The 25,037-nt window shown below is 37.3% G+C and overlaps 1 protein-coding gene across 4 annotated transcripts in view; it reads right to left on the bottom strand.

Annotated features, from left to right (window-relative positions):
* Positions 1 to 4,363: 4,363 nt before the first annotated feature.
* The window catches only part of LOC136828840 (zinc finger protein jing-like), a 145,786-nt gene continuing 125,112 nt past the window's right edge, over positions 4,364 to 25,037 (bottom strand). The window contains exons 3-8 of one of the 4 annotated variants that reach the window (XM_067087109.1): positions 20,551 to 20,730; positions 16,697 to 16,838; positions 16,126 to 16,149; positions 14,489 to 14,616; positions 11,056 to 11,123; positions 4,364 to 10,784 (exon numbers count right to left, since the gene is read on the bottom strand). In XM_067087109.1, coding sequence (XP_066943210.1) covers positions 10,589 to 10,784; positions 11,056 to 11,123; positions 14,489 to 14,616; positions 16,126 to 16,149; positions 16,697 to 16,838; positions 20,551 to 20,730 — 738 coding nt within the window. In that variant the 3' untranslated portion in view covers positions 4,364 to 10,588. Of the gene's footprint in view, positions 10,785 to 11,055; positions 11,124 to 14,488; positions 14,620 to 16,125; positions 16,150 to 16,696; positions 16,839 to 20,550; positions 20,731 to 25,037 lie in introns of all 4 variants that reach the window. The other 3 variants (XM_067087111.1, XM_067087110.1, XM_067087112.1) reach the window with 3 other exon arrangements.

Here is a 25,037-nt window from a genome sequence, read left to right as displayed (position 1 = left end):
CCTAGATGTTTCTTTCATTGGCCTGCATTAAAAGCCAAAACCTTGCAGATGCTGGATAACCTCCACACATGAAGGTGGAGAGATTGAACTGCTTGGTGATAAGAGCAAACATGTGGTTGACATAGGAAGGTAGGCCATGGGGGCAAATAGCTCAGCACCTCGACCAGGAGTGCCAGCAGATCTAAGTAAAACTCAGCGTGTGAGCAACAAAGAGCCACCAGTTATCTAAAGACCTGGGGTGATGAAAACCCTGTGGAGGAGTCTGAAAGGTGGAAAGGCATACACATCCAGATTGTTCCAAGGCTATTCAAATGAACTGTTCATTCCTGCTCACAGGTCTGGGACTGTGGAACAGATGATGGGAAGTTTCCTGCTCAGTCTGGTTGCAAACAGGTTGATCATGGGAACCCCCACGGATTGAACAACCTCTCCACTATCTGACTCCCGTGGTTGGGCTGATCCACCAGAATATTATACCCGCCCTGAATGTTTTGTTTGTGAATCTAGCACCGGCACCACACTGTCCCCCCATTTAAGGTGTAATTCTCTCACTTCTTTCAGATTGTTCACTCCAATGCTCACAAGTTGCTTGTGCCCACACACCTGACACAAGCTCTCCTATCAGGTGTGCTCCCAATCCCTAGTTTGATGCATCTGAAAATAGAAGAGCAAGGTTTTGACCAATTCTCACTTCTGACTCCAATGGACAAGTTTGCCAATGAAGACCAATTCTGCTTCTGTTGCCAATGAAGAGATTTTGCGAAGGTGGCTCTGGTCCTGGGGACTACTTGCCACTGCTGACTGGGTTGTTCCTTTCACAAGAGGAACTGAGCTGCTAACTCCTTTAAGGTGTCCAGACATGAGCCCACTACGAAGGCTCTCACTGATACCGCATCCAGAAGCATACCCAGCCATCTTAACCGCTGCTTGGGAATGAGATTGGATTTCCAACAGTTGATCATGACCCCAGCGTCATGACAAAATGCTAGCTAGCAAGCAATCCTTGTACCATAGAAGATATTCTCCAAAGGAAGCCAGGATTAACCGATCATCAAGGTACAGCAGAAGGCAGGTGCCCTTTGAATGGGCCCAAGCTGTGACTAAGGTGAGCAGCCAAGTAAATGCCTGAGGAGCTGTCACCAGTCCAAAGCACAGAGACTGAACTTAGAACACATTCTTATTGCAGACAAAGAGTTATATTGGTTGGGTATTTGAAAGTACACATTTTGAAGATTTACCAAAATCATGAAGTCACCCTATCTGATGAAATTTCCATCACGAATGAAGAGTCTACCGAACATACTTGTTCAGTGCTGGGAGGTTGGTGACTGGTTTCCAACCCATGGATACCTTCTCTACCAGTGCTTATCTCCATTATTGTTTCCACCTCTGCCAACATGGCTGAAGATTTCCTGAAATCCTGAAAGTAAGTCAGCAACAGGATCAATGTAATTTCAAAGAGAGGCAAGGATGAAAGACCTTGAAGAAGCTTCTATCTATCCCTTGTTGTTGCCACTTTGCCCAAGGGCACACGTATTTGGCGACCCAAAAATGTTATGAAGCATCTGGATATTCAGGTGGGGAATACGGGGTGAGTAACAACTTTCCTTACCACCTTCTACCTACTCACTTGGCAAACTTTTTATATGAGGAGAGAAAGAGTTTAATAAGAGAGGGATCGCCACTCTCAGTGACTACTTTCCTTCTTTTTTCTTCTCCCATCCCTCTTGAGCTGGCCAGAGAAGGGGGGACAAATGCAATAGGAAGGCTCCTCACCCTTCCTAGCAGAAAATGAAGACTGCTGTTCCAATCTGGGCTTATGAAGCTGGGGCATCTGCACACCAAACATGGAGGGTTTTACAGCATGCACCTTTCCTCTGTGGGGGTTAAAGCTGCAGTGCAGGTGCACAGGGTGCCCTGAAAGTCCTCCAGCCAAAGCTCAACTGCTGAATCTATTTTTCCTGGAGGTAAAGAAAATAAAAGGTACACCTAGCATCAAACTACTCCACAGGAAGAGGCTACTCTCGTGGGACACCCATGGAGAGACTATAAAGAGAACATATTCTCTCCTTCAGGGGAACAGGTTTGCCCACTGGTTGGTTACATGGTGTTCCAGGCAGCTATGGACCCTACAACCTGACACCAACAACCTCCTATTGTCCACAGATGAAAACCTGTGATGATATAGTCAGTAAGGTCACCAATCCACAAGTCTAACCAATACACTACTGTACTTGCACTGAAACCATCACTAGATTCCAAGGCTTCTGCCCCCAAAGCACTGAATGAAAAGCCCTCCTCATGGAATCTCCCAAGAGGGAGGTTGTTGGTCAGTCAGCAGACATGCACCTAACAGTGGCGAGTCCTCTGCATCTTTTGATATGTAGAAAACTTGCTGGCATGTAAGAGGCAGGGGAAGGTATTAGCATGATCTGCTGGTAGCAAGGGAACTCTCAGACCTGCAGATCAGGGTGTTCACCACTGCCCAACCACACAAGATATTTGTGGCCTTGGCAACCTAACCAAGTCTAACTTTTGGAGCACAGCACAATGTATGCTCTGAAGTTGAGATCATGGGCAGATTAGAAACCGAAGTTGCATCCTCAAGATTGTTGTACTCATGAACGCGTGAAATAATTTCCTGAAACAATACTCGAACTCTCAGCCTGCAGGAGTTCCAGAGGAGCAGGTACCTCAGAACCTAAAGGATCCCACAGGTTTGAATACCCACTCCAAGGCAAGAGGAGACTATGGCAGACTTCTGCTCCCTCTCTCACTCTGCTCCCATCCAGCATCTTGATGGAGAAGGCAGACAGGAACCTGCCCTCAGCCCAAATAGAGTTCAGACCTTGACTCTAATGCTCAGTTGGAATGGAGTACACAGAATGAGGAGAGGTTGCACCATTTTTCTCTCTCTCCATGTCGAAAAGGAGAGCCGTGCCTGGAAGAAGTTGATGGCCATCTCTCCCTGCAGTGAAAATGCGTGGGTTGTAAATGGACTGGTGATGCAGGGTCCCATCTACGTTCCCGTGAAGGTGTACGACTGGTAGATCCTGACCTGTTGCTCACCTTTGTATAGTATAGTGACTCCATGGAGTGGAGAGCAGACAGGCTGCACATACCCTCTGTAGTATCTCAACAGCGCTATGCAAATGAGAGTTACCCTGAACCAAACTAAAACCCAAAGTAGGAGACGTGGAGTATGAGGGGCATGGGGGAGTCTGGGAGCTCATGGTGGGAGGGTAAGGTCCTATGTCCAAGTAAGCATGTGCCAAAGCACTAACCCTGCCGTGATGAAGAGTGATAGGAAGAAGTCTCCCTGAACTCCTTCCATCTGGCTTGGATTTTCTCTTCTTTCTATGACAAATCCAAGGATGAGGAAGAGAAAAAGAGATGATGACAAACTAGATGATGATGGTGATGATGATAAGAACATCTTATCTGACTCCTCAGTTGACTTGCACACTGGAAAAGTGGTCGAGGATGAGGAAGAGAGGTCACATCAGCTTGCTCAGCCAGAGACATCACCTAAGCCAGCGAGGGATCACCTGTAGTGTATGAAGGAGTTCACTGGAACTGCAGAAGCACCCCATCAAACAGATTCACTATTTCCCTCATCCTCAGATGAGAGAAGAATGGGTTTGTTAGTGGGTGAGTATCCCTCCTACAAGGGGATGAGCCTGAGGTGGGAGGGAGGGGAATGGTAACCAAAAGCAAGAAGGTACTAGAAATGTTCAACAGTGTTCTGGCAGTGATACCCTCTGAAGAATCTGATGAAACTTTCCTAGGCTTCCTCCTCCTCATGCAATAAGTCCAAATATCACTGAAGAGAATGAGTATATTTGCTTCCTCTACAAATAGTTCAACACACAAGTGGGTCTAATGATAGAGAAGACATGAAACCAACTACACGGCCGCCTATGACCTCTACACTGGCGCTGAGAAAAACAGGACCAAAAGACACAATAAACACACAAGATAATTACACTATGCACTGGGCAAGGTGCAAAGTATAAGGAACAATGGTATCTGGGTACCCATCCAAAATTCAATGATCGCACAGGAGTGCCAGCAGATGTGACCTCTTACTATGGCAGCTTAAGAAAAAATGGAATAACAAGCATGGGTAATTCTCCCCCCCGCCACCATCTCCACCATTCTAACCCCCTTGTTTGACCAAATTCAATGGCTGTTCAAGCTCACACTGAGGGATACTCCACATAAGAAAAATGAATGTTGTAGCCCAGAAGAAACACAGATTTCTTCCTATAGAATACCATTATGAAAAGCTAAGTTGGTGTTGTCACTAATGTATGGCTTTAAATTTCAAACATCCTTTCTCCCAGGATCATAAAACAAACAATTAACTTCTTGTCACATTTATTCTACACACTGTACCACAGGGCTGCCTGAGGTAGTATGCTCTCTTATAAACTACACTAATCAATTAAACTTTATTCTACATACAATGCAATCAAACACAACATAATTGAGAGTCACTCTAATGTGCCATATTAAATGATTTTAAGTGAATGTATAAATTTCAACTGCAGTTGGAGAGCACCAACCTGCCACAACCCTGTGCTAAAGGAACACATTCCTTCTCACATCATAGTCCAGCAAAATAAATTAGTTTCACTTGTATGCAAGGCAGTGGGTACACTATTGGCTTTCTAACCTTGGCAGTGATGAACCTCAAAATGAGCCTCACAATCATCACCTGTGTGAAGATGCACTTTACCTCAAGCACATTATTCTAGTTATAAAGAAATGCTTAAATCAATTTCCACATCACTACCATGCACAAGAATGTCCGTATCTGTGACAACACTGAAAATCAACAGTCAACTTGCTTGACAACTTGAATAATGTGCCCAAGGAAGTACTGCAAAAGAGATCATCACAAGCAACATCAGCGCACCATAGCATGGCAGTCTTCTAACTGGGGGGGTCAATTATCAGCCCTCACAATAGAAGTGTTTACACACCCAATATTCATAGACTATTTCCCATTAACATCTAAAACAATTAAATAGCCAACGCAATTCATTAGGTGTCTTTCATTACTTTACTCATTCAGCTGCTCTAGGGATGCCAAATTCATTATGGTCTCATGAAATTACTAGATTATGAAAACATAATCCTGCACTACTAAATACAAAGGTACTCTTCAGAGGCAGATTAACCTGTATTGAGAATGAAGCCATAAATGAACCTGGTTATCAAAATACCTAAATTGAACGATAAACCATTTTACAAAAGTATAGATGTAAATAAAATAGGGATAAATCTTGCGTTACAAGAATAAGTTGATATACAGAAACAAATGCAACACATCAAATTCCATAAAATATTTTACTAAGCCTTAACCACACTTTTATGCCAATCAACTGGTTTACATCTACCACAAGTTCATAAATACTCGTACGGCCTGGTCAGTAGGATTATTGTTTTCATAATAAAAATTCTTCATGTACAATAGTAAGAAACAATGTAAAAAAAAACAAACTAATGAAATTCATAAACCGAAAATAAATAACAAAGTACTGTATTAATAAAATTCTGCCTCAGTTTTACCGATTCCAAGCCAAAGCATTTGAACCTTTCATCTACTAAAATATCATATAAAAACTATGAATTTGAAAACTTTTCAAACAAAAACTTTGCAAAACTGTATTCCAATCCACCTTTTTTGTAAATATAAATTAAACTGTAAAGAATTACTAGAGACAGAATGCACTGGCATCCCCATCCAGTCCTCCAGAAACGAGAGCTTGGTTTACAGTAGCACACCACAGCACCTAGTTAGACTTTGTCAGAAATTGTTTCACATGCTTGTCACATGTAACTACAGGCAGTAATAGTAGCTGGCACACAATTGTTTATGATATATACTTAGTTAATAAACCTGACAGTACTGGCAGTGCTTGTTTCATTATATCACCATATTAACAAAAGTATCTGGAAAACACACACAATACAAACCTAAAAATGATAAATATCTTCCAATACATGAGATCTCCAGTTTGGGGAATGAGTTGATAAAACTACCATGAAGTGCTTTTGAGTAAACTGTATAGCTTCATAACAGAAACTAATGACATGGAGTGATTTCCATCTGCAGAGCTCTTTTTCTCTTTGGATCATGCAATCTTTTGGGCGCTGATGTGCTGACACTGGGGCTTTTAAAATGTTATAAACTTGTGTAGAATTTTCTTAAGCCTGAAAGGCTGGTTGCTAGCACCAATAGCCTTAAGTTTTATGAAATATGGGTGTTATGTTCAAATGCAAGGGTAAATACAGTATTAGTTTTTAATGTAGTTGAGGCATAATTTGATATTTGGTTGGTTCTCCCAGACTCATGTTTTTAAGTCTATAATACATTTTATAATGGCACCCAAGATTTTGTTGTGATACTATCTCCATTCCTAAGTGAAGGTTGTTAAGATACAAGTGAACAAAAGAAGCTACAAGATATGTTCCCTACTACAGAGGGAAGGCACTGGATATTCTGTGGCCAGGGCTCTGAGTGCAACAAGTAGTATGGGAAATACAGATACATGGCCATTGGGAGTTTCATTATTATATTCATATTTGCAGTAGTGTCCAAAACAGGGGAGGGAGAGGGTGAAAAGACCTCTAAATTGGTTGGGTGAAACTTTATGATACTATGTGTTTGTAACTTTGTGAGAGCTAGATCAAAGAGCACTGCGACATACAATGAAAAGCAGCTTGGAAATTCATGGATGGGTGAAATACTGTTAAAATACAACAACCCCCTCTTCTAGTCATCTGAGGCTGGTGGTGGAATTCAGGATTTACATTTGTAAACTTATCAGTGAAACACATCAACCTAGTCCAATGCTTGACAAAGAACCTATAAAATATCCTGACTTCATTTCATTAAAATTAAGAGCACAATAAATAAAAATGTATAAAATATAAGTGTTTCATAGGCCTATGAATGCACATTACTAAAGAAAAATTTTCATATAGGCCTAAAATGACTTAAGAATTTCTAACAATAAACATCCAGTAAATGTAGGTGATTTACGAGGTCTACCAGGATATAGATAAATAAATTTTAATCTTTTGATGTTGCTAAAAATTGCCTACATTACTTGGATAACACCAATATTATATATGGTAAGTTGTTCACAGCTTCTACGTTACAAACCAGTAACTCAAGTTTATGAAGAGCATGTTAATACAACATATGAGAATCAAACTAAATTGAGCACACATAATGAGGAAATTTTTCACAAAACTAGTACTGAACAGTACCTGAGTCAACCTAAAGTTCCATTAACAATAATGCTTTTTATTTTACCTTGCAGTCTTGCATACTCATTACATAACCCCACACACCTAATGGACATGTAAAACTGATACAAAGTTAATCAGACAACAGGGCAACAACTTCCTCACACACGCACTTTCACCTGATGGAGCTGAGTAACCCTGAAACTGAACATTACGCACTCATTATTATTTTGCAATTAGTACTGCCTAACTTTACAACCTCATTAATCTTCTCATCTACCTGAAAAGCAGAAAGTGGAGAAAATTATGTGATAAAATCACATAACTACTTGATCTATGCTTCTTCTTCCTTTCATTTTCTTACTTTTTATTTCTTACTACAATTGTCTTCCTCTTTTACCCATTACTGTGAATGACAGCACATAATGGATAGAATACCATGTAATCTGCCTGTGCATCCCATTGTGCTACGGACACTCAAATAAGTAGATAACATAGAAAAGTACAAAAAATCAACAGAACAGCATCATCTGTGTCTAATGATAAACAGCCAACAAAGACAAGGTATAAGTCACATATTAAAGAGGACACAAAGGCTATAGAACACATAAATAAATTAGGTCAACCTATATGATAGGCATAATATACCTGAAACAGAGAAATGGATGTGCTGTACATTTTTATGTATAGCTTAGGCTCTGGTCATATCTGGTCAACTTAAATTTAACAATTTAAAGTATGCCAGTATTGGGGAATACTGTAAGTTTTCATAAAAAAGGGAGGGTTAGGTTTCCTTCACTTCTCTCATCTATCAAGAAATTATGAGCCATTTAGCTTTTAAAAAGAGCTGTGATGAATTAGAAAGAACTACTGTATCTGCAGATATACATCCATTAGATAAATTATGATTTTTCTTAAGGAACTTATGCACATACAGTTCAACCATAAATTTGTATATGAATGGTGTATATTTTACATAGCAGTATGACTGATGTACAGAGATCGTAAGGCACCTTTTGAAAAGGTCAAGCAAGCTCAGCCACAGCAAAAGTAAAATATGAACCTTACTAAAGTAGTTGATTTTACAGCATTTTTTTTTTACCACCAACCAACACAAAAAGACGCCACTTAATTTCATCATTCTTTGTATACTTGAAAGTCTGAAAAATCTTCAATTCATTCTACTTCAGACATGAGATACAGAGAGAAGTGCAGGAAGCCTTTGGAAATTCATGGAACAAGGAGTAGGATATATAGAGGGATGATGGGTTAAAAACAAACTTCTTCACTTGGATTGACACAAAAGCCTCCTCTGGCATTTGATTCCTTTCAAGAGCTCACAATTTTTTTTTTATAAATAGTCCTTTTAGGTACAGTTCCAGTTTGATTCTTTAGGTAGAAAATGCCCTAGTTGGAAAAAATTAAAAATGAGGTAATATACTTATCACATACAGCTACAAAACCTGAGACAGCAAATCCATTACTACCAGGACAAATAACTAAACTCACTGAACAGAATCCATTTGATGTACAGTACTTCACTTACTCCATACCTATCCTGGAGCAATAGCTGAGATCGGTTCATATTCTGGCCACAAAAACTTTGAGCTCCTTCTGGAATTATTTCACAGCCACACGCTTGTTTCCTTTTTAATTTTGGTGAGAAGCTTGTCTTTCATCCAGGCATCCCTTAGTGACTAGTATGATGGTGCAAAACAGTGTAACACACACACTGAAATGCCAACCATTATTTTCTTTTTTACTGGTTTAGTAGAGGGTAACAGGACTATTTCTAATAACCATTTAATGTCATCAAACAAAACTGTATAAAATATTCAAATCACACTATTTCAAAAATGCAATGACAGCATCAGAGGTAAACTATCAGTTCTACTGAATAATCTACTAGCAATTACGTGTCCTCTTACCTTCACTAAACCACCAACATGCACCATGGTCAAGCCCTAGTGCTTTTGCAAAGAGATCACATTGAGCGTATCTGATACTTAGTGGGGGAAGTTTGGCAATGTATTACACAACTGGGCACGTAGTACACAAATGTGCAATATATTACAAAACTGGGTAATGTATTACACAACTGGGTTTTGGGTGGGTTTCTTTTTGTAAAAATATGGCACCAATGTTCGGCAGAAATTATATAGGTTATGAAGTTAAAACATAGAATGGACAGGAAATGTGAAAGGATATCAGAAGGCATTAATTCAAGATCAATTAAACAAATTAACAACTACAACAAACGAAATCAATAACAAGAAAATGAAAAACCTAGCGGGAGGAAGATTTTGCTGCTGATACCAATGGTTGGTACTATGTTTAACAGTTTAATTCTCATATAATTAAATACATTGTCTGGGAGACTTCCATGTAGAATAAAAATATTGGGAACAAGAATTAAAACATGATTTAAAATACGAAATAATTAAATAATGATAATCTTATATTACGGGCAGTGTTGGCATACAGGGAATCATCTCCAGCCAGACCCCACTTATGTCCAAAGCTTTGAGGACTTATAAATAACAGAACACTAACATTCACACATGAACATATAACTTAGCAATAAAAATTGGGAAAACTGGCAATCTACCCAAACAGAAGGGTTACAAACATGGAAAAGCCACATCTGAAACCCACAGAGCTGTTAGGAGATATACAATTAAACAGACAGACATAATGATCACCCGTTTTGTTGTCAGTGGTTTGGTCTGGCATAGATCAGGTCCTGAATGTCTGGCAGTGATGGTTTACTTCAGCGGCCAAAACTATCGCCACGTCTCCACATTAGTGAACTATGGCATTTGCAAGTATTGATCTTAACAAATAAATGTTAAAAAGAAAACGTTAATCTAAAGGTAAAAAAGTAATGATGCCATAGATCCTGTGGATGTAGTAATGCTGGCTCACAATGATGACATATAATACCCTAACACTGGTCACGTGACCCTTACAGACACAGTAATAGTATAAGAGCTCCTGGCAGTGGAAACTATGCTGGTTGTTCAACTCTCACACTATATACAAATATACACAGGCAACTGTACACAAAGAAAAGTTTTCTAGTTTGCACAGAATTATTTTTGGTCCAGTATTTGGTCCATTTCACTTGGATCTATCCAGAATCCAGTTCAACATTCTGAGCTCCAACTGTGGGCAATATAGCATTCCTCAGATATGACACCTGGGGAATGCCCTCTCCCACACACACACACACACAAACACACTTATTGTGTTACTCCACAATGGAATGAGATCAAGACCTAACTTCTGTCTAATAAAAATGAAAGAAAAATATATAAAGTTCTCCCTACACTTCTTTAGATCCTTCTAATAAATTGACAGATTTTGGACACGCAGGCCGCTTGCGTCTGTGTTTTTGAGGAGGTGGCTTTGTTGGATAGCAGAGCTGGGCAACTGTTTGTTTGGCTTCAGGAGATAACTTTTCTAGTGGGATGACCTTGGAAGGCTCCAGCTGGTCTATAGGCATCCACTCATCAGGTAAACTGCGGACAAATGGAGACCAATCAAATTCTGATACTTGGCAGTTGCAACCCAAATGCCAAATTTAAAGACAACATTCTGAGAAACTCTATTATTGTATTCTCTAAATAACCTGGAATTAGAAGAAACCGGTTTTATACAAGCAATTTACTTACAAGAAATTAAATAAATTCAATCACCTTCCACAAACCTATCCACGTCAAATGTAAAACTAATAAACTTCTGTTCACAGCATATACTATGAGTCAATAAAGATGAGTACAGCAAACTTACACTCCTGAAGGACACCACTTCACTAGAACCTCTGTACTTCCTTTGGGAGAAGCACGCCTTGCAAGAACCTGCAATAAATATAAGCATTCTAGGCATTAACTTTATGGCAATAATTATATCATAAAAGTAACTGATTAGGGAGTCTTGGAAAAGTTTTTTTTTTCTGCGCTTTCTATCCGACATCATTTAAACACACATCATACCCCATTACTCATAAGGATGGATTGGTAGCAAGATGTGTACCAGTGCCAAAGCCTATACATCGGAATCAAGATGGGCCTTCACCACAATATCCATATACTGTACAGCTAAAGATGATGAAATCACATACTGTACTTTCCATTTGTTCCTCATTTCATATTAATGGTCTAAAGTTTTTTATTCTTTATCTAAAACTGTTCATACATAACTATTTTCTTTGGCAAGGTTAAAAGTTTAAAGAATTATAGCAATGTTGCTTTTTATTATACTATCCAAAACTGGAGACTTAAATCAAAAAGAGAAAATGCCCAAAATCCCACAACTTGCATCTAGGTCAGGACAGTTTTCATTATACTTAATGTTAGGTCAGTTTTACTCATCATTTGCCAACCCTGTGCAAGGTAAATAAATTAGCTCAGTGGTCTGGTTAAACTACTTGATAATGACAATAATAATGTGGTCTGGTAAAACTAAGGTATACTTAACTTTTAACCCATCACTACAATGCACAGCCAATCAGTCTGTCACCCAGCTTGCTCAGTATGCAAAACATGAAGAGTTAAATGCATGTTTATTAGCTAAAATATTTGACCTGTGGTTGGACATGGCTTAGCCTCCCTGACTGACTTAGACTTGAGGGCGGTCCCTGATCCCACTTATAAAGAGAAAGGAAGGTACTGTAGTCAGTTGACTGTCATTTGGTAACTCAGCTGGCATACAGGCTACAAGCATTGATTCATTTTTTATAGTTTACATAAATTTCACATACTCAACTGTCTGGGGTCAATAACTTAGTGAAACTGTTATAGATGTTCAAAAGTTACCGATGCCAGAACACAATAACACTGATTCTAGTTGATCTTGAATGAGGGTTGTGAAGGCAAAGTTATCTAAGCACAATAAATAAATGAAATAATGGATTATTTATGTATGAGTGAGGCACACCGAGAAAGTGCATATAGCTGAAACCCCTGGAAAAAGCTGATCTTTTTATGATTTACTTAATATACCAGATTTGAAACTTTAGCTTGACATTGCCAGACTAATTGCTAGCCAACAAAGAGAATGGAGAGAAAATAATCAAAATGTTGATTTCTGGGAAAAATTGCATATTATCATTGCCAATCTCCTTCATGAGTCTTTCTGGTACTCTGTCTTTATTATGCCTATCTGATCATTTGTCTTGGTACTATGTCACATGCCTTTTCAAGATCTACAAGTAGGTGGTATAATGTCTTCTTTGCGTGGAATGTTCCTGAAGTTGCCTGGCATTAAGTCCAACCAAAAATTATCAAGTGTCACCATTTTTCTCAGCTTTTTCTCCAGAATCTTTTCCAGTACTTTCAAACCATGTTCAAGTAAGCACAGGACAAGGAACAATGCAGATGGTAGCTCCTACACGGTAGTAAGTCAATGGGGAGGCAGAGAGAAAGAAGATTCCCATGTTTACTGTCGGATTTACTTAACTTTACAGAATGCTCTAATACTGTAATTACAAATTGGCTGTGTACTGTAACATTAAGCGACAGCCATTCAGACAAATGATTTACTCCCTCTGCTGTAAGACTATTCTCTATTATCATATATTAGATACTACAGTACCATATAGTGCTTTATTGTGTATTTCATGAGTTTTACTGGCCTACAAAGATACCACTTATGCTTTAATCACTTAAATAACCAAGAAGCTAATGTACTTAAACACACTTCCTTATTTGCGTCATTACCATGACAGCACTATGGTAGACAGTAAAATCTTCAAAACACTGTTCTGTAAGTACTTATTGTTTGATATGTGTACATATGTTGTACTGCAGAAAACCAGCTGCCTGATCTTATAGGATTTTTATTTAATTCTGTATATCAAAGGTTTATATTCTAGTTTGAATAAACATAGAGTACAGATGTACAGTATATGGTAATTTACCATTTCTGTAATATCCCTTTATCAGGCTTCACAAGCTTCTGACATGTGGTTAAAACCTTTTCAATTATTGAGTTTCCCTTTACTTTTCCATAAAAGTCATTTATATTCAGACAGTTAACAGATGGACAGATCAGGCCACTGAACCAATCCACCAAGGTAAAATTCTCAGCTCATAACCTGAAGTAATATCTACTTTATGGTGCCTGACTGCTCTACATTCTTTCCTGAGGTTGCTATAATTGTATATCTTTCAAGAGATTTATTCCAAGAATCTGATAAGCAATCCTAATTAAGCCACACAGTTTTAAGGGTTACCTATTGGTCCAAAGATAAAATATTGCCTGTTAGGTATCCTGGGAAAAATAGCTTTCTGGTAGCTACTACAGTAGGATATCAAACCAAAGATGTGAAAATTATATCTCTCAATTATATACAAACTGCAGTTGTTCTTTTAATCTTGATGTACAGTACTGCGTAGAAGATGAGAAAGATTCAAGTGAGTAATGGAATTCACTTTCTCCAATGTTTGACTGAGCTTTTCCTTAAATTTCCTTCCCTTTTTCTTTCATACCTGGCCTGCATTGGCAAGAGCATTAGCAGTATTTTTTGTTCATCTGTGCTGAATGAAAAGGCAGTACCTTCCCACAGTTGCATCGTAATTTCCTGAGGCAACATATACAAAATAGTGAACAGTTTCAGTAAAGCAACAACAGAAAACAACTGTGAAGTTCTGACAACCTATATCTTTCAAAAATTGTTTAGAAAATGGAGCATCTAATTAAGTACTTTAGATACAGAAGCACCTTCCATTAATGGCATTGTCTTAAAAAGGCAATAGAGTATCTCCAAAATAATGCACAGTTTAGGCAGAGCAGCAGCTTCCCACAGCAGTGCTATCACAAAGTACTTTGATACTGCAGTGTCTTCCAGTAGCTGTAATGTGACAATTTCTCATTACTAAACTAGGTTGACATACATTCACACTGCAAAAGATTTGGCCATCAATTTGAAAATAAATGTCAGAGTTTTAGGCATTCATAAAGTAAAGTTGCCAACTTCATCTCATCTCTTTATTATTAAATCTGTTGGTTAGAAAACCTAAGTTCCAACTCTCAAGAGGAATTCAGGCCAGTCATGACTTTCAATAATAACATGATGAAGGTTTTCCATTCAACTTGATTTATGGTAACTGTCAATGAATGAATGTACTCTTTCTGTCGTATACTACTGGGTAGATGTGGCAATGTGTACCTAAGCATCTTAATTACAACTTGTCATGCACAGCAAATAAGATGAACAACATACCTGAGGTCTAACAGTGAAGGCATTATTAGGGGCCTGAGGAATGCCTCCATTCTGCACTTCAGTTACACACATCAGCCTCCAACGAACACGTTCCATGACACCCACATCAAACACGTCAAACATGCGAGCTGCTGAAATAAAAAATGTATGAGAGAGAGCCAGTGGATTCTATCAAGAATAAAAATAACCTAATGCCTACCTTGCTATATGGTAAATGTTACACATCACTCAACTGATATCCAAGTAAAGCCCTATTTATGAATTACTAATTTAAATTTAGTATAAAATTAAGTATATTTCAACAGAGACCTCTTAAAACAGTTTAAGGCTAATTATTGAGCTTAGTCACAAAGAAAAGTACAGTATATCAAATTTGAGATCTTCAGAATGTGCAGTTACAAGTAAGCAAGTGTAGCTTTTTGGGAGAAAATTCTACATGCTACATGAAATCAAAAAAGCATAAAAGAAAAAGTGCAGAGGTATACCAGGCAACACAAAACTTATAAACAATTTTGCTATGCTAATGCACAGAACTCCTAACCAAGACAAAACTACACACCCTATTATATATTACTGTATTACCAATGAGGGATTTGGTTGCCATTAAAACCAAAAACTTGAACATGAAGTACTTATACACATCATTAACAATTTAAAACATAAACAATCATTTATAGTGCATTAAATAAATGAATTTTGCAACATTCTCATATGACATGACGGCAAAACGTCTGTGCAGCATTCCTTGCGGGGAGAAAATGTACAGAAAGGCAACTATTACCCAAGGTACTGCTAACAAAACATTGTACAGCATCATCTTCCAATTACCTACACAATTTCATTTACCATTGCTTAGATATTATGTGAATGGACTTACTCATTTTGAGTAATTTTCCAAGCTAAGCCTTGAGCAAACAGATATTTACCAACTGAATACTTACTATGCTCAATTACAAAATACTTAATGTGCATAATTCCACAATAGCAAACTAATCAAGGTGTCATGTTGACTCGCTCACTATTTTGCAGTTATGCACAATAAACATTCAGTAAATACTAAACTAATCTAGGTATCAAGTTGACTTCAATGGTTTGGTTAAAGCATTTATTAGTAATAAAAATAACCTTAATGATGACTCAAGTTTGATGGCAAAAGGGTTTCTGATGATGAAAACTGTGTACTCCTCTATACTCCTGTATGTCCTACAAACAACATCACTCAAGACTGATCTAACTAAACTTCAATCATAATGAACCACAGGATTAGGTGGAAAAAACATTAGAGTTTATACTGTCCATTTTAAAGGTTCAAAACGTGTAACATACAGCAATCAAAATTTTAACTTGTTCAAGACAGTGAAGTAATCAATGTGTGCTCTGTACAGAGTAGATCATATTAGCAGTATTTATAATAGCTTATTTACAAATAACTGGCCAAAAAAAGAAAATATTCCACACTCAAAAATAAAACTCAGGTAGAGGAAAACGTGGCAGTACACACGAATAAAGTGTGCAGTGAGGAAACCTAAAAGCTGCTAAAGTCAACCAAAAAATACTGGTGCTGAAATGCTACCAGTAAAAAAATTTGGATTTTAAGCACGATAAATCATTAATTTTTTAAACAAACATTTACTTACGGACTGGAACTTTAGCCCTTGAGTCTGGCATTGTCAGAAGAGGAAGTAAAATATCAGATGCTGATCACATACCCTATAGTGTACACAATCCTACTGCCTCAGTGGGCAACAAATCTTTGAATCAAATCATAACAGAAAGGCTTCAGAAATTCTATTTCAATGTTCTATACCATATCAATGGTGTTACTTTAATAGCATGACTTGTACTTTTCAAATAATTATGCAAAATTTATCAGCTTCAAGTCTTTTTGATCAATGCAAAAGAAAATATGTAAGAGAAGTTGACCAAAATCACAGTATGCACTTTACCATGGGATTAAAACCTTACCTGTAGAATACATTATTACTTAATCTTATTCTGACTATCCTATTAAGAAAACATGGTACTGTATACAATATTCCAGAGAAAAAACAGTTGCTTGTAACATGTCTGGCAAGTGCTCTGAAGCACCAGGTCTAAGAAGTTTACTATGAAGTTTACATGAATATTAAAATTAAAGTCTTATACTAGCACTGTATATTTCTTATTGAAAATGAGGACTGGGAACCAGTAAGGTTCTGTTCAACATACCTGACCAAGGCTTTTTTCTATATCGACACTTCCGTCCATTTTTTCGTATAAGTTTTGTGGGGGATGGTTGTGAAGGCGGCCTTGGGGAAGGGGTTGTTGTCGTAGAATTAAAATGATGGTTCACATGTCTCCCTAAAGCAGTCTGGAAAAGGATAAAATAAAAAAAATAATTTCCTTCCATGATTACATCATTACATGGCACACCACAAATGGTGCCAAAGATTTTCTGCTGTCCCTTCAGCCCACGCTGTATTACCTTCTGCCTTGTATGTAATTTCAATTCCTTCCCTTCATTCTCTTCCCATCTCAATGTCCAAATGTCTATTACTACCTTACTCCAATTTTCATTTTTCATTTAAGAATCTATCCTTTGGGCAAGCCAACATGTGATGTACTGGTCTTGAAGAAGAAGAAGAAGAAGAAGAAGAAGAAGAAGAAGAAGAAGAAGAAGAAGAAGAAGAAGACAAAAACCTGTCGAAAATTTTTTATTTCCTTGTGCTTATTTTTTCTCATTACAGTACAGTATACAGTAAGTTGTTTTTCCAGTTGATGAAGACAGTACAGAGGGGAAAAATTATGAAAGCTACCAGGGCACTGATATGCTAAACAGTAAAGAAGGATATCAGGAGAGAAGTAAGATTACAAAGAAACCAAAAATTAAAGGATATTCAGGAGAGAAGTAGGATTACAAAGAAACCAAAAATTAAAGGGCATGAAGTTATAAGAATATGGAAACAGCAATTTTGTGATGTTCTCAATATATAATAAACAATTATCCCAGAATTACCATATGGCAAAGTGAATACAGATGTAGAAGAGCCAATCAGAATGGAAGTATGAACCACAAAAATTCTACAAAGCTGACCTTACAACATGAAAGAGGGGTATTGAAATAAATCTTCAGTATTAATGCCAGATGAAAGAGGGCACTGATAAAATCATGCAAATAACAGAAGATAGGTCAGCATAACTGGTAAATCCTGATCCACAGGACTGGATAAACTTTTTGACATCATTTTGCACAATTTCACATTGAGAATCATCCATTTGGCACAACAATGCTCTTCAATCCATGCCACGCCAGGGGCAAGAGGAGAAAGATTAGTGATCAAATTCTCCAAACCTTCTTTGATATTGGCATACCAATATTATACAAGGAAAACAATCAAATCTTCCCCAACACTAATGGTAGAGGAAGAGAACCTTGGACAAGACAATGCAGGCAGACATCCATAAATTAAATGAGGACATATAAAATATAAGATAAAACTTCATACACCTAATGTGTGACAGGCTGTTACCGAAATGCCTAAAGAAACAAAACATCAGCAACAAATCTGATACATTACCATTATTGAATATCCAGTAAATAATGGGAAACAACAGGAGTTCAGTACAGTATTAAGAAATGTGACAAATCTTTGTAAGTTCCAGAGAGCCAATTATGGATATAATTTAGTGTTCTACAGGGAAAACAAGACAAATATGTTCAGGCTGGAAGAATAGAACAGAATGCTTTGATGTTAACAGTGACGTACAGCAAGGATGCTTAAAGGTCAGCAATATTGTTTAATGTAGTCTTTTAAAATGAAAATGTATCAAGGAAGAAAATTCCTTAGGTATCTAGTTTAGAGACAGCAGTGTCAAACTGTCGGACTTCAAGGGGAGTGCCATAAATTTGTTCCGGAAAAATTGCCCGACATATTTTTAGCCAACTTCCTCGTTTCAAGGCCCCATTAATCACTGAGAGTTAAAGTTCGTGACCTCTGTCAGGAGCTCTAATAACTCTGGTGATTCACACAAGTTATCCACTCAACAGAGTTTTCTTGGAGGTAACTGTAACCAGGCAATAGAAAATGGATGAGTTTTATATTATTCAGGCATAACTATAAAAAAAACATTCCTTTGTGCATAAATGAATACGCCTGCACACGAAAAAATATCAACAAAGATGGTTATATGACTCTCAAAGTGTGTAATTGTAATTAAATGTGTTGCAATATACATAAGTATACTTTTTTATCTGATCATCATGAAGCTTTCACTGTTTATCCTACCTCTGAAGAGGTACACACTTTTACAGAAAATATAAACTTTCTATCTACCAAAGTTTTGAAGTACTGCACCTACAAAGACTGCAATTATTTTTTCCTGTTTTACTTTATTCTCAAAACTTAAAATTTGTTTCAGAGAGGGGAAATTCAATGAAACTAAGGTTATGTACTATTAAAATTGATGTTGAACCAGTGTAAAGAAAAATATTTTTATGATGTAACTTTTTTTACCAAAGGGAAAATAAATTAATTTTATACTTTAATTATTACTTGAAATACATGAACTTCAGAGACTGAATGTTTGGTTTCCTTACCTACACAAATAATGCATTAGTGGAATACTAATGTCATGTAAAAATTTCAAGCCACTCCCTTCAGCTATAAACTCAAAACATAAATTTTATTATAATGGGGTCTTATGCTGTCAGCACTCCCCTTAGAGGACGATGTACACATCACAAAACAATCCTTACTAAGCACTGAATTTCTGTATCAGTCATTTAAGAAGGCAGTATCTACAGTGGGATTAGATAAAAAACAAAATAAAATTCCTAAGATTATGAAGGAGTCAACATACGAAACACATTATGCAACAAATTTTTGCAAATATTCAACATACGAATATTTAGAACGCATCTTTGCGACAAAGACTAAGATATATGCAGAAGCATATAACTGCTGTTAGCAATACACACAGGTGCTATTAACTTTCTCTTCTTACTATGAAGACAATATCAAGGGCCACCAAACTGAGAACCTATTATAGGACTAAAGACAAACAGCACTGCATGGATTTGGATTCTCGGTAAATGTTTAGAAAAGATGTTGATATTGTTTTATTATTATACTGTATAATACTGAACGATATCAAGAGTAGCATGACCTGTGTTTAACACAGATGGAGTGTTATTGGAGAGATGGCCATAACAATTAAGACTTAGCTCACAATCACTGATCTCAAATTTCAAAATATTTTAATAGCCATAATGGGCATGGCGCGCACCACACATGGGGAATGAGAGGGCACCATGGCTTGTGATGGGGAGAAAATGAAGGGGAAAGACCAGCAGACCAGCAGGTATGACCTGGAGACATTGGAAAGACAAACTCCTGAAGAGTATACAAGCAAAGGGTCATTGGAGACCACATTAGGCAACTAAGATGACACAATAGTGACTGTATGGGTATCGAGTCAACAGCAATGTGTAACAATGAGGCCTGAGAGCCACTGGAGTAGGTAAGTGTACAGTAACTGTAAAACAATAAGAAAGAGTTAACACAAATTTCATATATTAATATATATTGATGATTTAAGATTTGTAAAGCTATTTCTAGGCAGATTTAAATTTTTTTTCAAATCACAACTATTCCTTGCAAAGTTAATCTTCAGTATTTCCTTTTCAGTGCAGAACGCTGATGACAACAACAGAAGATACAACTGGTTCTTTCTAAGTCAAAGTAAAATTGTCTCTACATAGACTGTTGTTTTAAAATAAGTAGTAAAATTCGTTTAAAAGGACAATTTACAAACTATTTACAAGTATTCTGACAACTCAAAAAAAGCAATATTCTTTCATACATGAAAAATTTTGGGTACGTACTCTATAATTCCCATAAATACTCTTCTAAAAGCAATGATAAAAATTCTCATAAATATTCTTCTAAAAATAATTATAAATGTACATTTTTGCTACTCTGTTTAGGAGAAACATTCTGAAATACGAAGACCTTTTGAGTAAATGAATCACCTCCTTCCCTCCGTGAAAAGTGGGAAGCGGAGTGCATGCAAGTGCCACTCACCTGTGACGAAAACCTTTGACCACAGCCGTCAACGATGCATTTAAAAGGCTTGTGTCCTCCGTGCGTGAGTACGTGTCTTTCTAACCACGAAACCGAGCAAGAAGCCTTGTCATACACCTTACATCCCACCCATAAGCACCGGAAGCTCTCGGCTTCCAGCTGACCCTCCACATGCACAGCCTGAAACAGTGGGAATGATTTAGATTGCGTACAGCATTAGGATCTGCCTTCATAACTGTTCTGAAGAGGAATGTTCCAGTTAATGTGAAGACGGGAATCTGGATGCAATTTGTCATAAATTAACACGTTCATTTGAATGACTTCCACAGGCGGAGAAAGGGTTTGATCAAGAATGGTTTTTCATAATTATAGGCAAACGGGAGATTTTTTCATATATGCATTGTAAGTGACATTGTTTGGAAAATAGCCCAGGAGAGCGTGTAATAACACACGATATATACAAAATAAAATTAAAATACTGATACATTTAAAAATAGTATATAAACCACATCACTTGAAAATGATTCCATTTTACCATGTACCAAACACCTCCGCAATGGGCATTAAATGTAAATAGACTTCACTTTTCTGTATCCTATCCATCTACATCTTGTCATAAAGTATCATCCTTGATAAGCACACACACACACACACACACACACACACACACACAGGAAACAAACATGAAAACTTCTTCAAGCATGATTGTGTAATCCGCATACTGTATACCGTTTTCGTATGGAAGCTGCTTCCCAGTGCTTTATTTCCCTTACATAATTTAATTCTGAAACTACTGGAATATAAAAAAAACCAAAGGTCATTATTTTAAAAGGACCTAAAAATAGACTATGCTTGGTTACTGAATAATACCAACCATTGTTATAATGTCCCATGTATATATGCAAAAAAGGTCGTCTATACTTTAGATAGCCCTCACAAAATTACCATTTTAGCTTTATAAGTACTAGACACTTTTGTGTTTGCAATTTCTCTGTCCAAAACAATAAAAAAAATTGCCTCAAAAAGTCCGCAGTCCAAGAAATCTATTTCAAAGAAACAAATAACCAAGAATTCAACAACGTAATCATGTTGCCATGTAACTGTCACAAGTCATCCGGAGATGCAACGAATAAAGGCCCCGAGAGAAAGAGGGGAGGAGAGAGATGGGAGTGACAGATTACCTTTGCCAGGTACGTTTCGGAGTATTTAATAAACGTTACTTGCTCACCACTGAAGCATGTCTGGCAACATCAAGTCTTTCATAAATATTACGAAATCGTTTTCACCAAGACATATGCACCACTTTAAACCACTGTACTGGTATGGGTCTCCTTATGCAAGGGTTACGTCACAGCAACGAATGCTGCTGATTGGCTGCCCAAGCTCCGCCTACCAATACACAGAGCGCGTTGACTGGGTGAATCCAGTAGCCAAAAAGTGACGTCATCCGCGCATCGTGTGTGACCTTGACGGGACTGAGGACGCGCGCCACACCAGACACTTGCCAGACATACTACAGAGTGGAAGGAATAATGTGACGCTCTGTGTCACTCTCCTTACAACAGCTCAACTGCATCACATTTTACAAAATGAGGGAATCAGTAAGCTAGCAAATAAAGATATCATATCGCCTCTACGCCATTTTTCGTAATGGAGGGCGATGGGTTACGTGCAAAATGTGAGCAGCGGGACTAGAGAGTGAGAGCAGGCCCCGCGGCGCCCTCGGTCACTACCCTTTGTGATGGTTATTGGTACTACAACGCACGAACCCTACTGCCAACACGCTAAATAATGCCAGCACGCAAAATTTTATCTACTCCATGACTTAACAAGGACGCGATATAAATACTTTAGATGCCATATCCACTTTTACACTGAATAAGAAAGGTTTCCTAAATCCTGAGTAGTCCTATCTTTAAAATTACATAAAAAACCGCTGCTCAGACTACATAAAAGATCACTGCCTGATTCACCGGTTATGGGATGGCCACGGCAGTACTTGTTTTTCTGGGCCACTCCCACCGGAGAATATTAGGGGAATAGGCTTCTTGTTGAAGAAAATGCCAACAAAACAGTGAACATTAATGGAACAGTTCATTCATTCTAGCGAAATTCAAATATACATCGGAGAAGTAATTCTGTTCTTCATACAAAGGAAAGCATTCAGTTACTTTTTTTAATACCGTCCTTTATCAAAGTGAGCCGTTGGCGCAAATTCCCCCTTTTAGGAGTTCACGGGTGATGTACCCATGACGCCATAATTCTGTCTCGATGCCCATATAAACGCCACCACAAACCCATCCCTTTGAGGGACATGAGGACGTGCCATGCTCTTCCGAGAGTCAACATTACTCATAAATTCCCTCTACGGCAAGAAACCGCTGTGGTTTTTAGACGCAAGAAGTTAAAGAGCGAAGGGCGGGAGAAGACTTCGGACCGATTAACTTAAGTTTCTTTCTACGCGCCGCGAATAGCTCTTTTGATTATATAAACGGACTTGCAGACGACGGGCGTCGGGTAAGTTTCATGATAAGTACAGCAATTCTCTGTTCGAACTTTGTTTTTTTTAAATATCAGCAATACTAAAAAAAAAATTCCCGAACCAATAATAATTATTAAAGAGAAAAAAAAATCTTTTCTAGTTTACCAAAAAACTTTTCCGTAAGCAATGAAAATATTAGGGAAACGTATGAGGGACCATCTTAAACCTAATTCCATCCGAAACATCTATTTGGCCCACCCACACACAATAAGGTCCAGCTTTTGAAACTATTATGCACAGCTACGTGCCACACCCATCCACGTATCTCAACCAAAATATTCTGTAGTTACGTTGCCGCCGAATGTTAAACACGGACAGAATGAATCCGTCACACAGATGTCGCCAACAATACTTTACATTATATGCGGCTGTTAAAAAAAAAAATCACGAGACACTTTACTTCATAACTGCCAGGAACGGGTCGTCATTATGATGAGTTTCTAAAGAAAGTAAGAATATAATTATCAGAGATTCAGATGAACAAAGTCGATCTGCGTACACTCTTGCTCAATTTTTAAGGCCAACTCGAAGATGTCAATTTAAAGAAAGAGAGAGAGAGAAAAAAGAAACACAGCCACCAGCACCAGCGATTAATTCACGTAAAGTCTTGGTCCAAACAATGGCTGGTCAAACTTCGAAATCAAGGAGTCATTATTCTGCGTTTCAAACCAATCAAAACACTGTACAGCGGACAACTTAACAAACTGTTGAATTTCCCAAAACGAAATAACCTAACACTACATTTTAACCGAATCTATTCTGACTAGCACTACCTATGAAATAAAACTGAACTACATACAACTCAAAGTGTTAGATTATAATAAACATTTGGTTTGCAGATGCATTAATAAAATGTAAAAGAAGTTACTGTGGGTTTTTTAAGGAGTTCAAAAACCAAGGGTTTCAGAACTTATTAATTATTCACTCTGACAAAGATTCTGTCGATCGCAAACTTTTACAGAAATCTTTAAAAAAAGGTGGAAATCTGGCAAATAAAGTGACCCGAGATACTGAAGAATAAATTAAGCTGAAAATATTATCGAAAAAGTAACCGCCAACACCCAAGTATTTTTACTTCTCATGTTTCATCAAATTAACAAAAAAAAAAAATAGAGAAATAGTTTATTCTAGTTGGACAAAGAAAATAAAGGTCACAACAAAGAGATGACGTTAATTTAAATAAAAATTCTATATGCTGATAAAAAAAAAAACTGGATATAAAAAAAGTAATACAGATATGTCATTTTTGTCTAATGCAAAAGTTTGATAAATCTATTACTATTTATAACACAGGTTTCGGGCAGCAAAGTCTATTTCTGTTAATCTTTATGGTACAGATACACTGTATGTACATATTCAAAATTGATTTTATTTATTACAGAGGCTATTGTCTTCACTTCCAGCATGAGGAAAGAAAATGTACCCATGTAGCTAACTTCATTTTCTCCTCAATTTATCAAACACTCAGAAATCAATATACCTGAAGAGCAGGGTACGCAATGTGCTTGTAATTACAACGAAACTGGATTATTATTTGAATTTTGCCAACAACTTGAAGGCATGGGTACGATAACAATAATAATAATAATAATAATAATAATAATAATAATAATAATAATAATAATAATAATAATAATAGTAGACCCTCTTTTAAGCATGTAGTACTGAAGGTGAAAGCTGCTTCAGCCGCATTCAATTTATATAGAATTTTCTATATCTTTCTGATAACTGATTTTTCAGGGTTACTGCATTCCGCCACGTTTGCAAACGATTTCCTATTCAAGAAGGACAAACATCGGCGAGTTACGGGCATACTGCAGTAACCCTGAAAAATCAGTTATCAGAAATCTAGAGAAAACTCTACACAAATTGAATGCAGCTGACGCAGTTACCACCTTCAATTATAATTAATAATAATAATAATAATAATAATAATAATAATAAT

The sequence above is a fragment of the Macrobrachium rosenbergii genome, chromosome 43 (genome assembly GCF_040412425.1).
Source record: "Macrobrachium rosenbergii isolate ZJJX-2024 chromosome 43, ASM4041242v1, whole genome shotgun sequence".
NCBI lineage: Eukaryota > Metazoa > Arthropoda > Malacostraca > Decapoda > Palaemonidae > Macrobrachium > Macrobrachium rosenbergii.
This window is presented reverse-complemented; position numbering and strand designations above follow the sequence as displayed.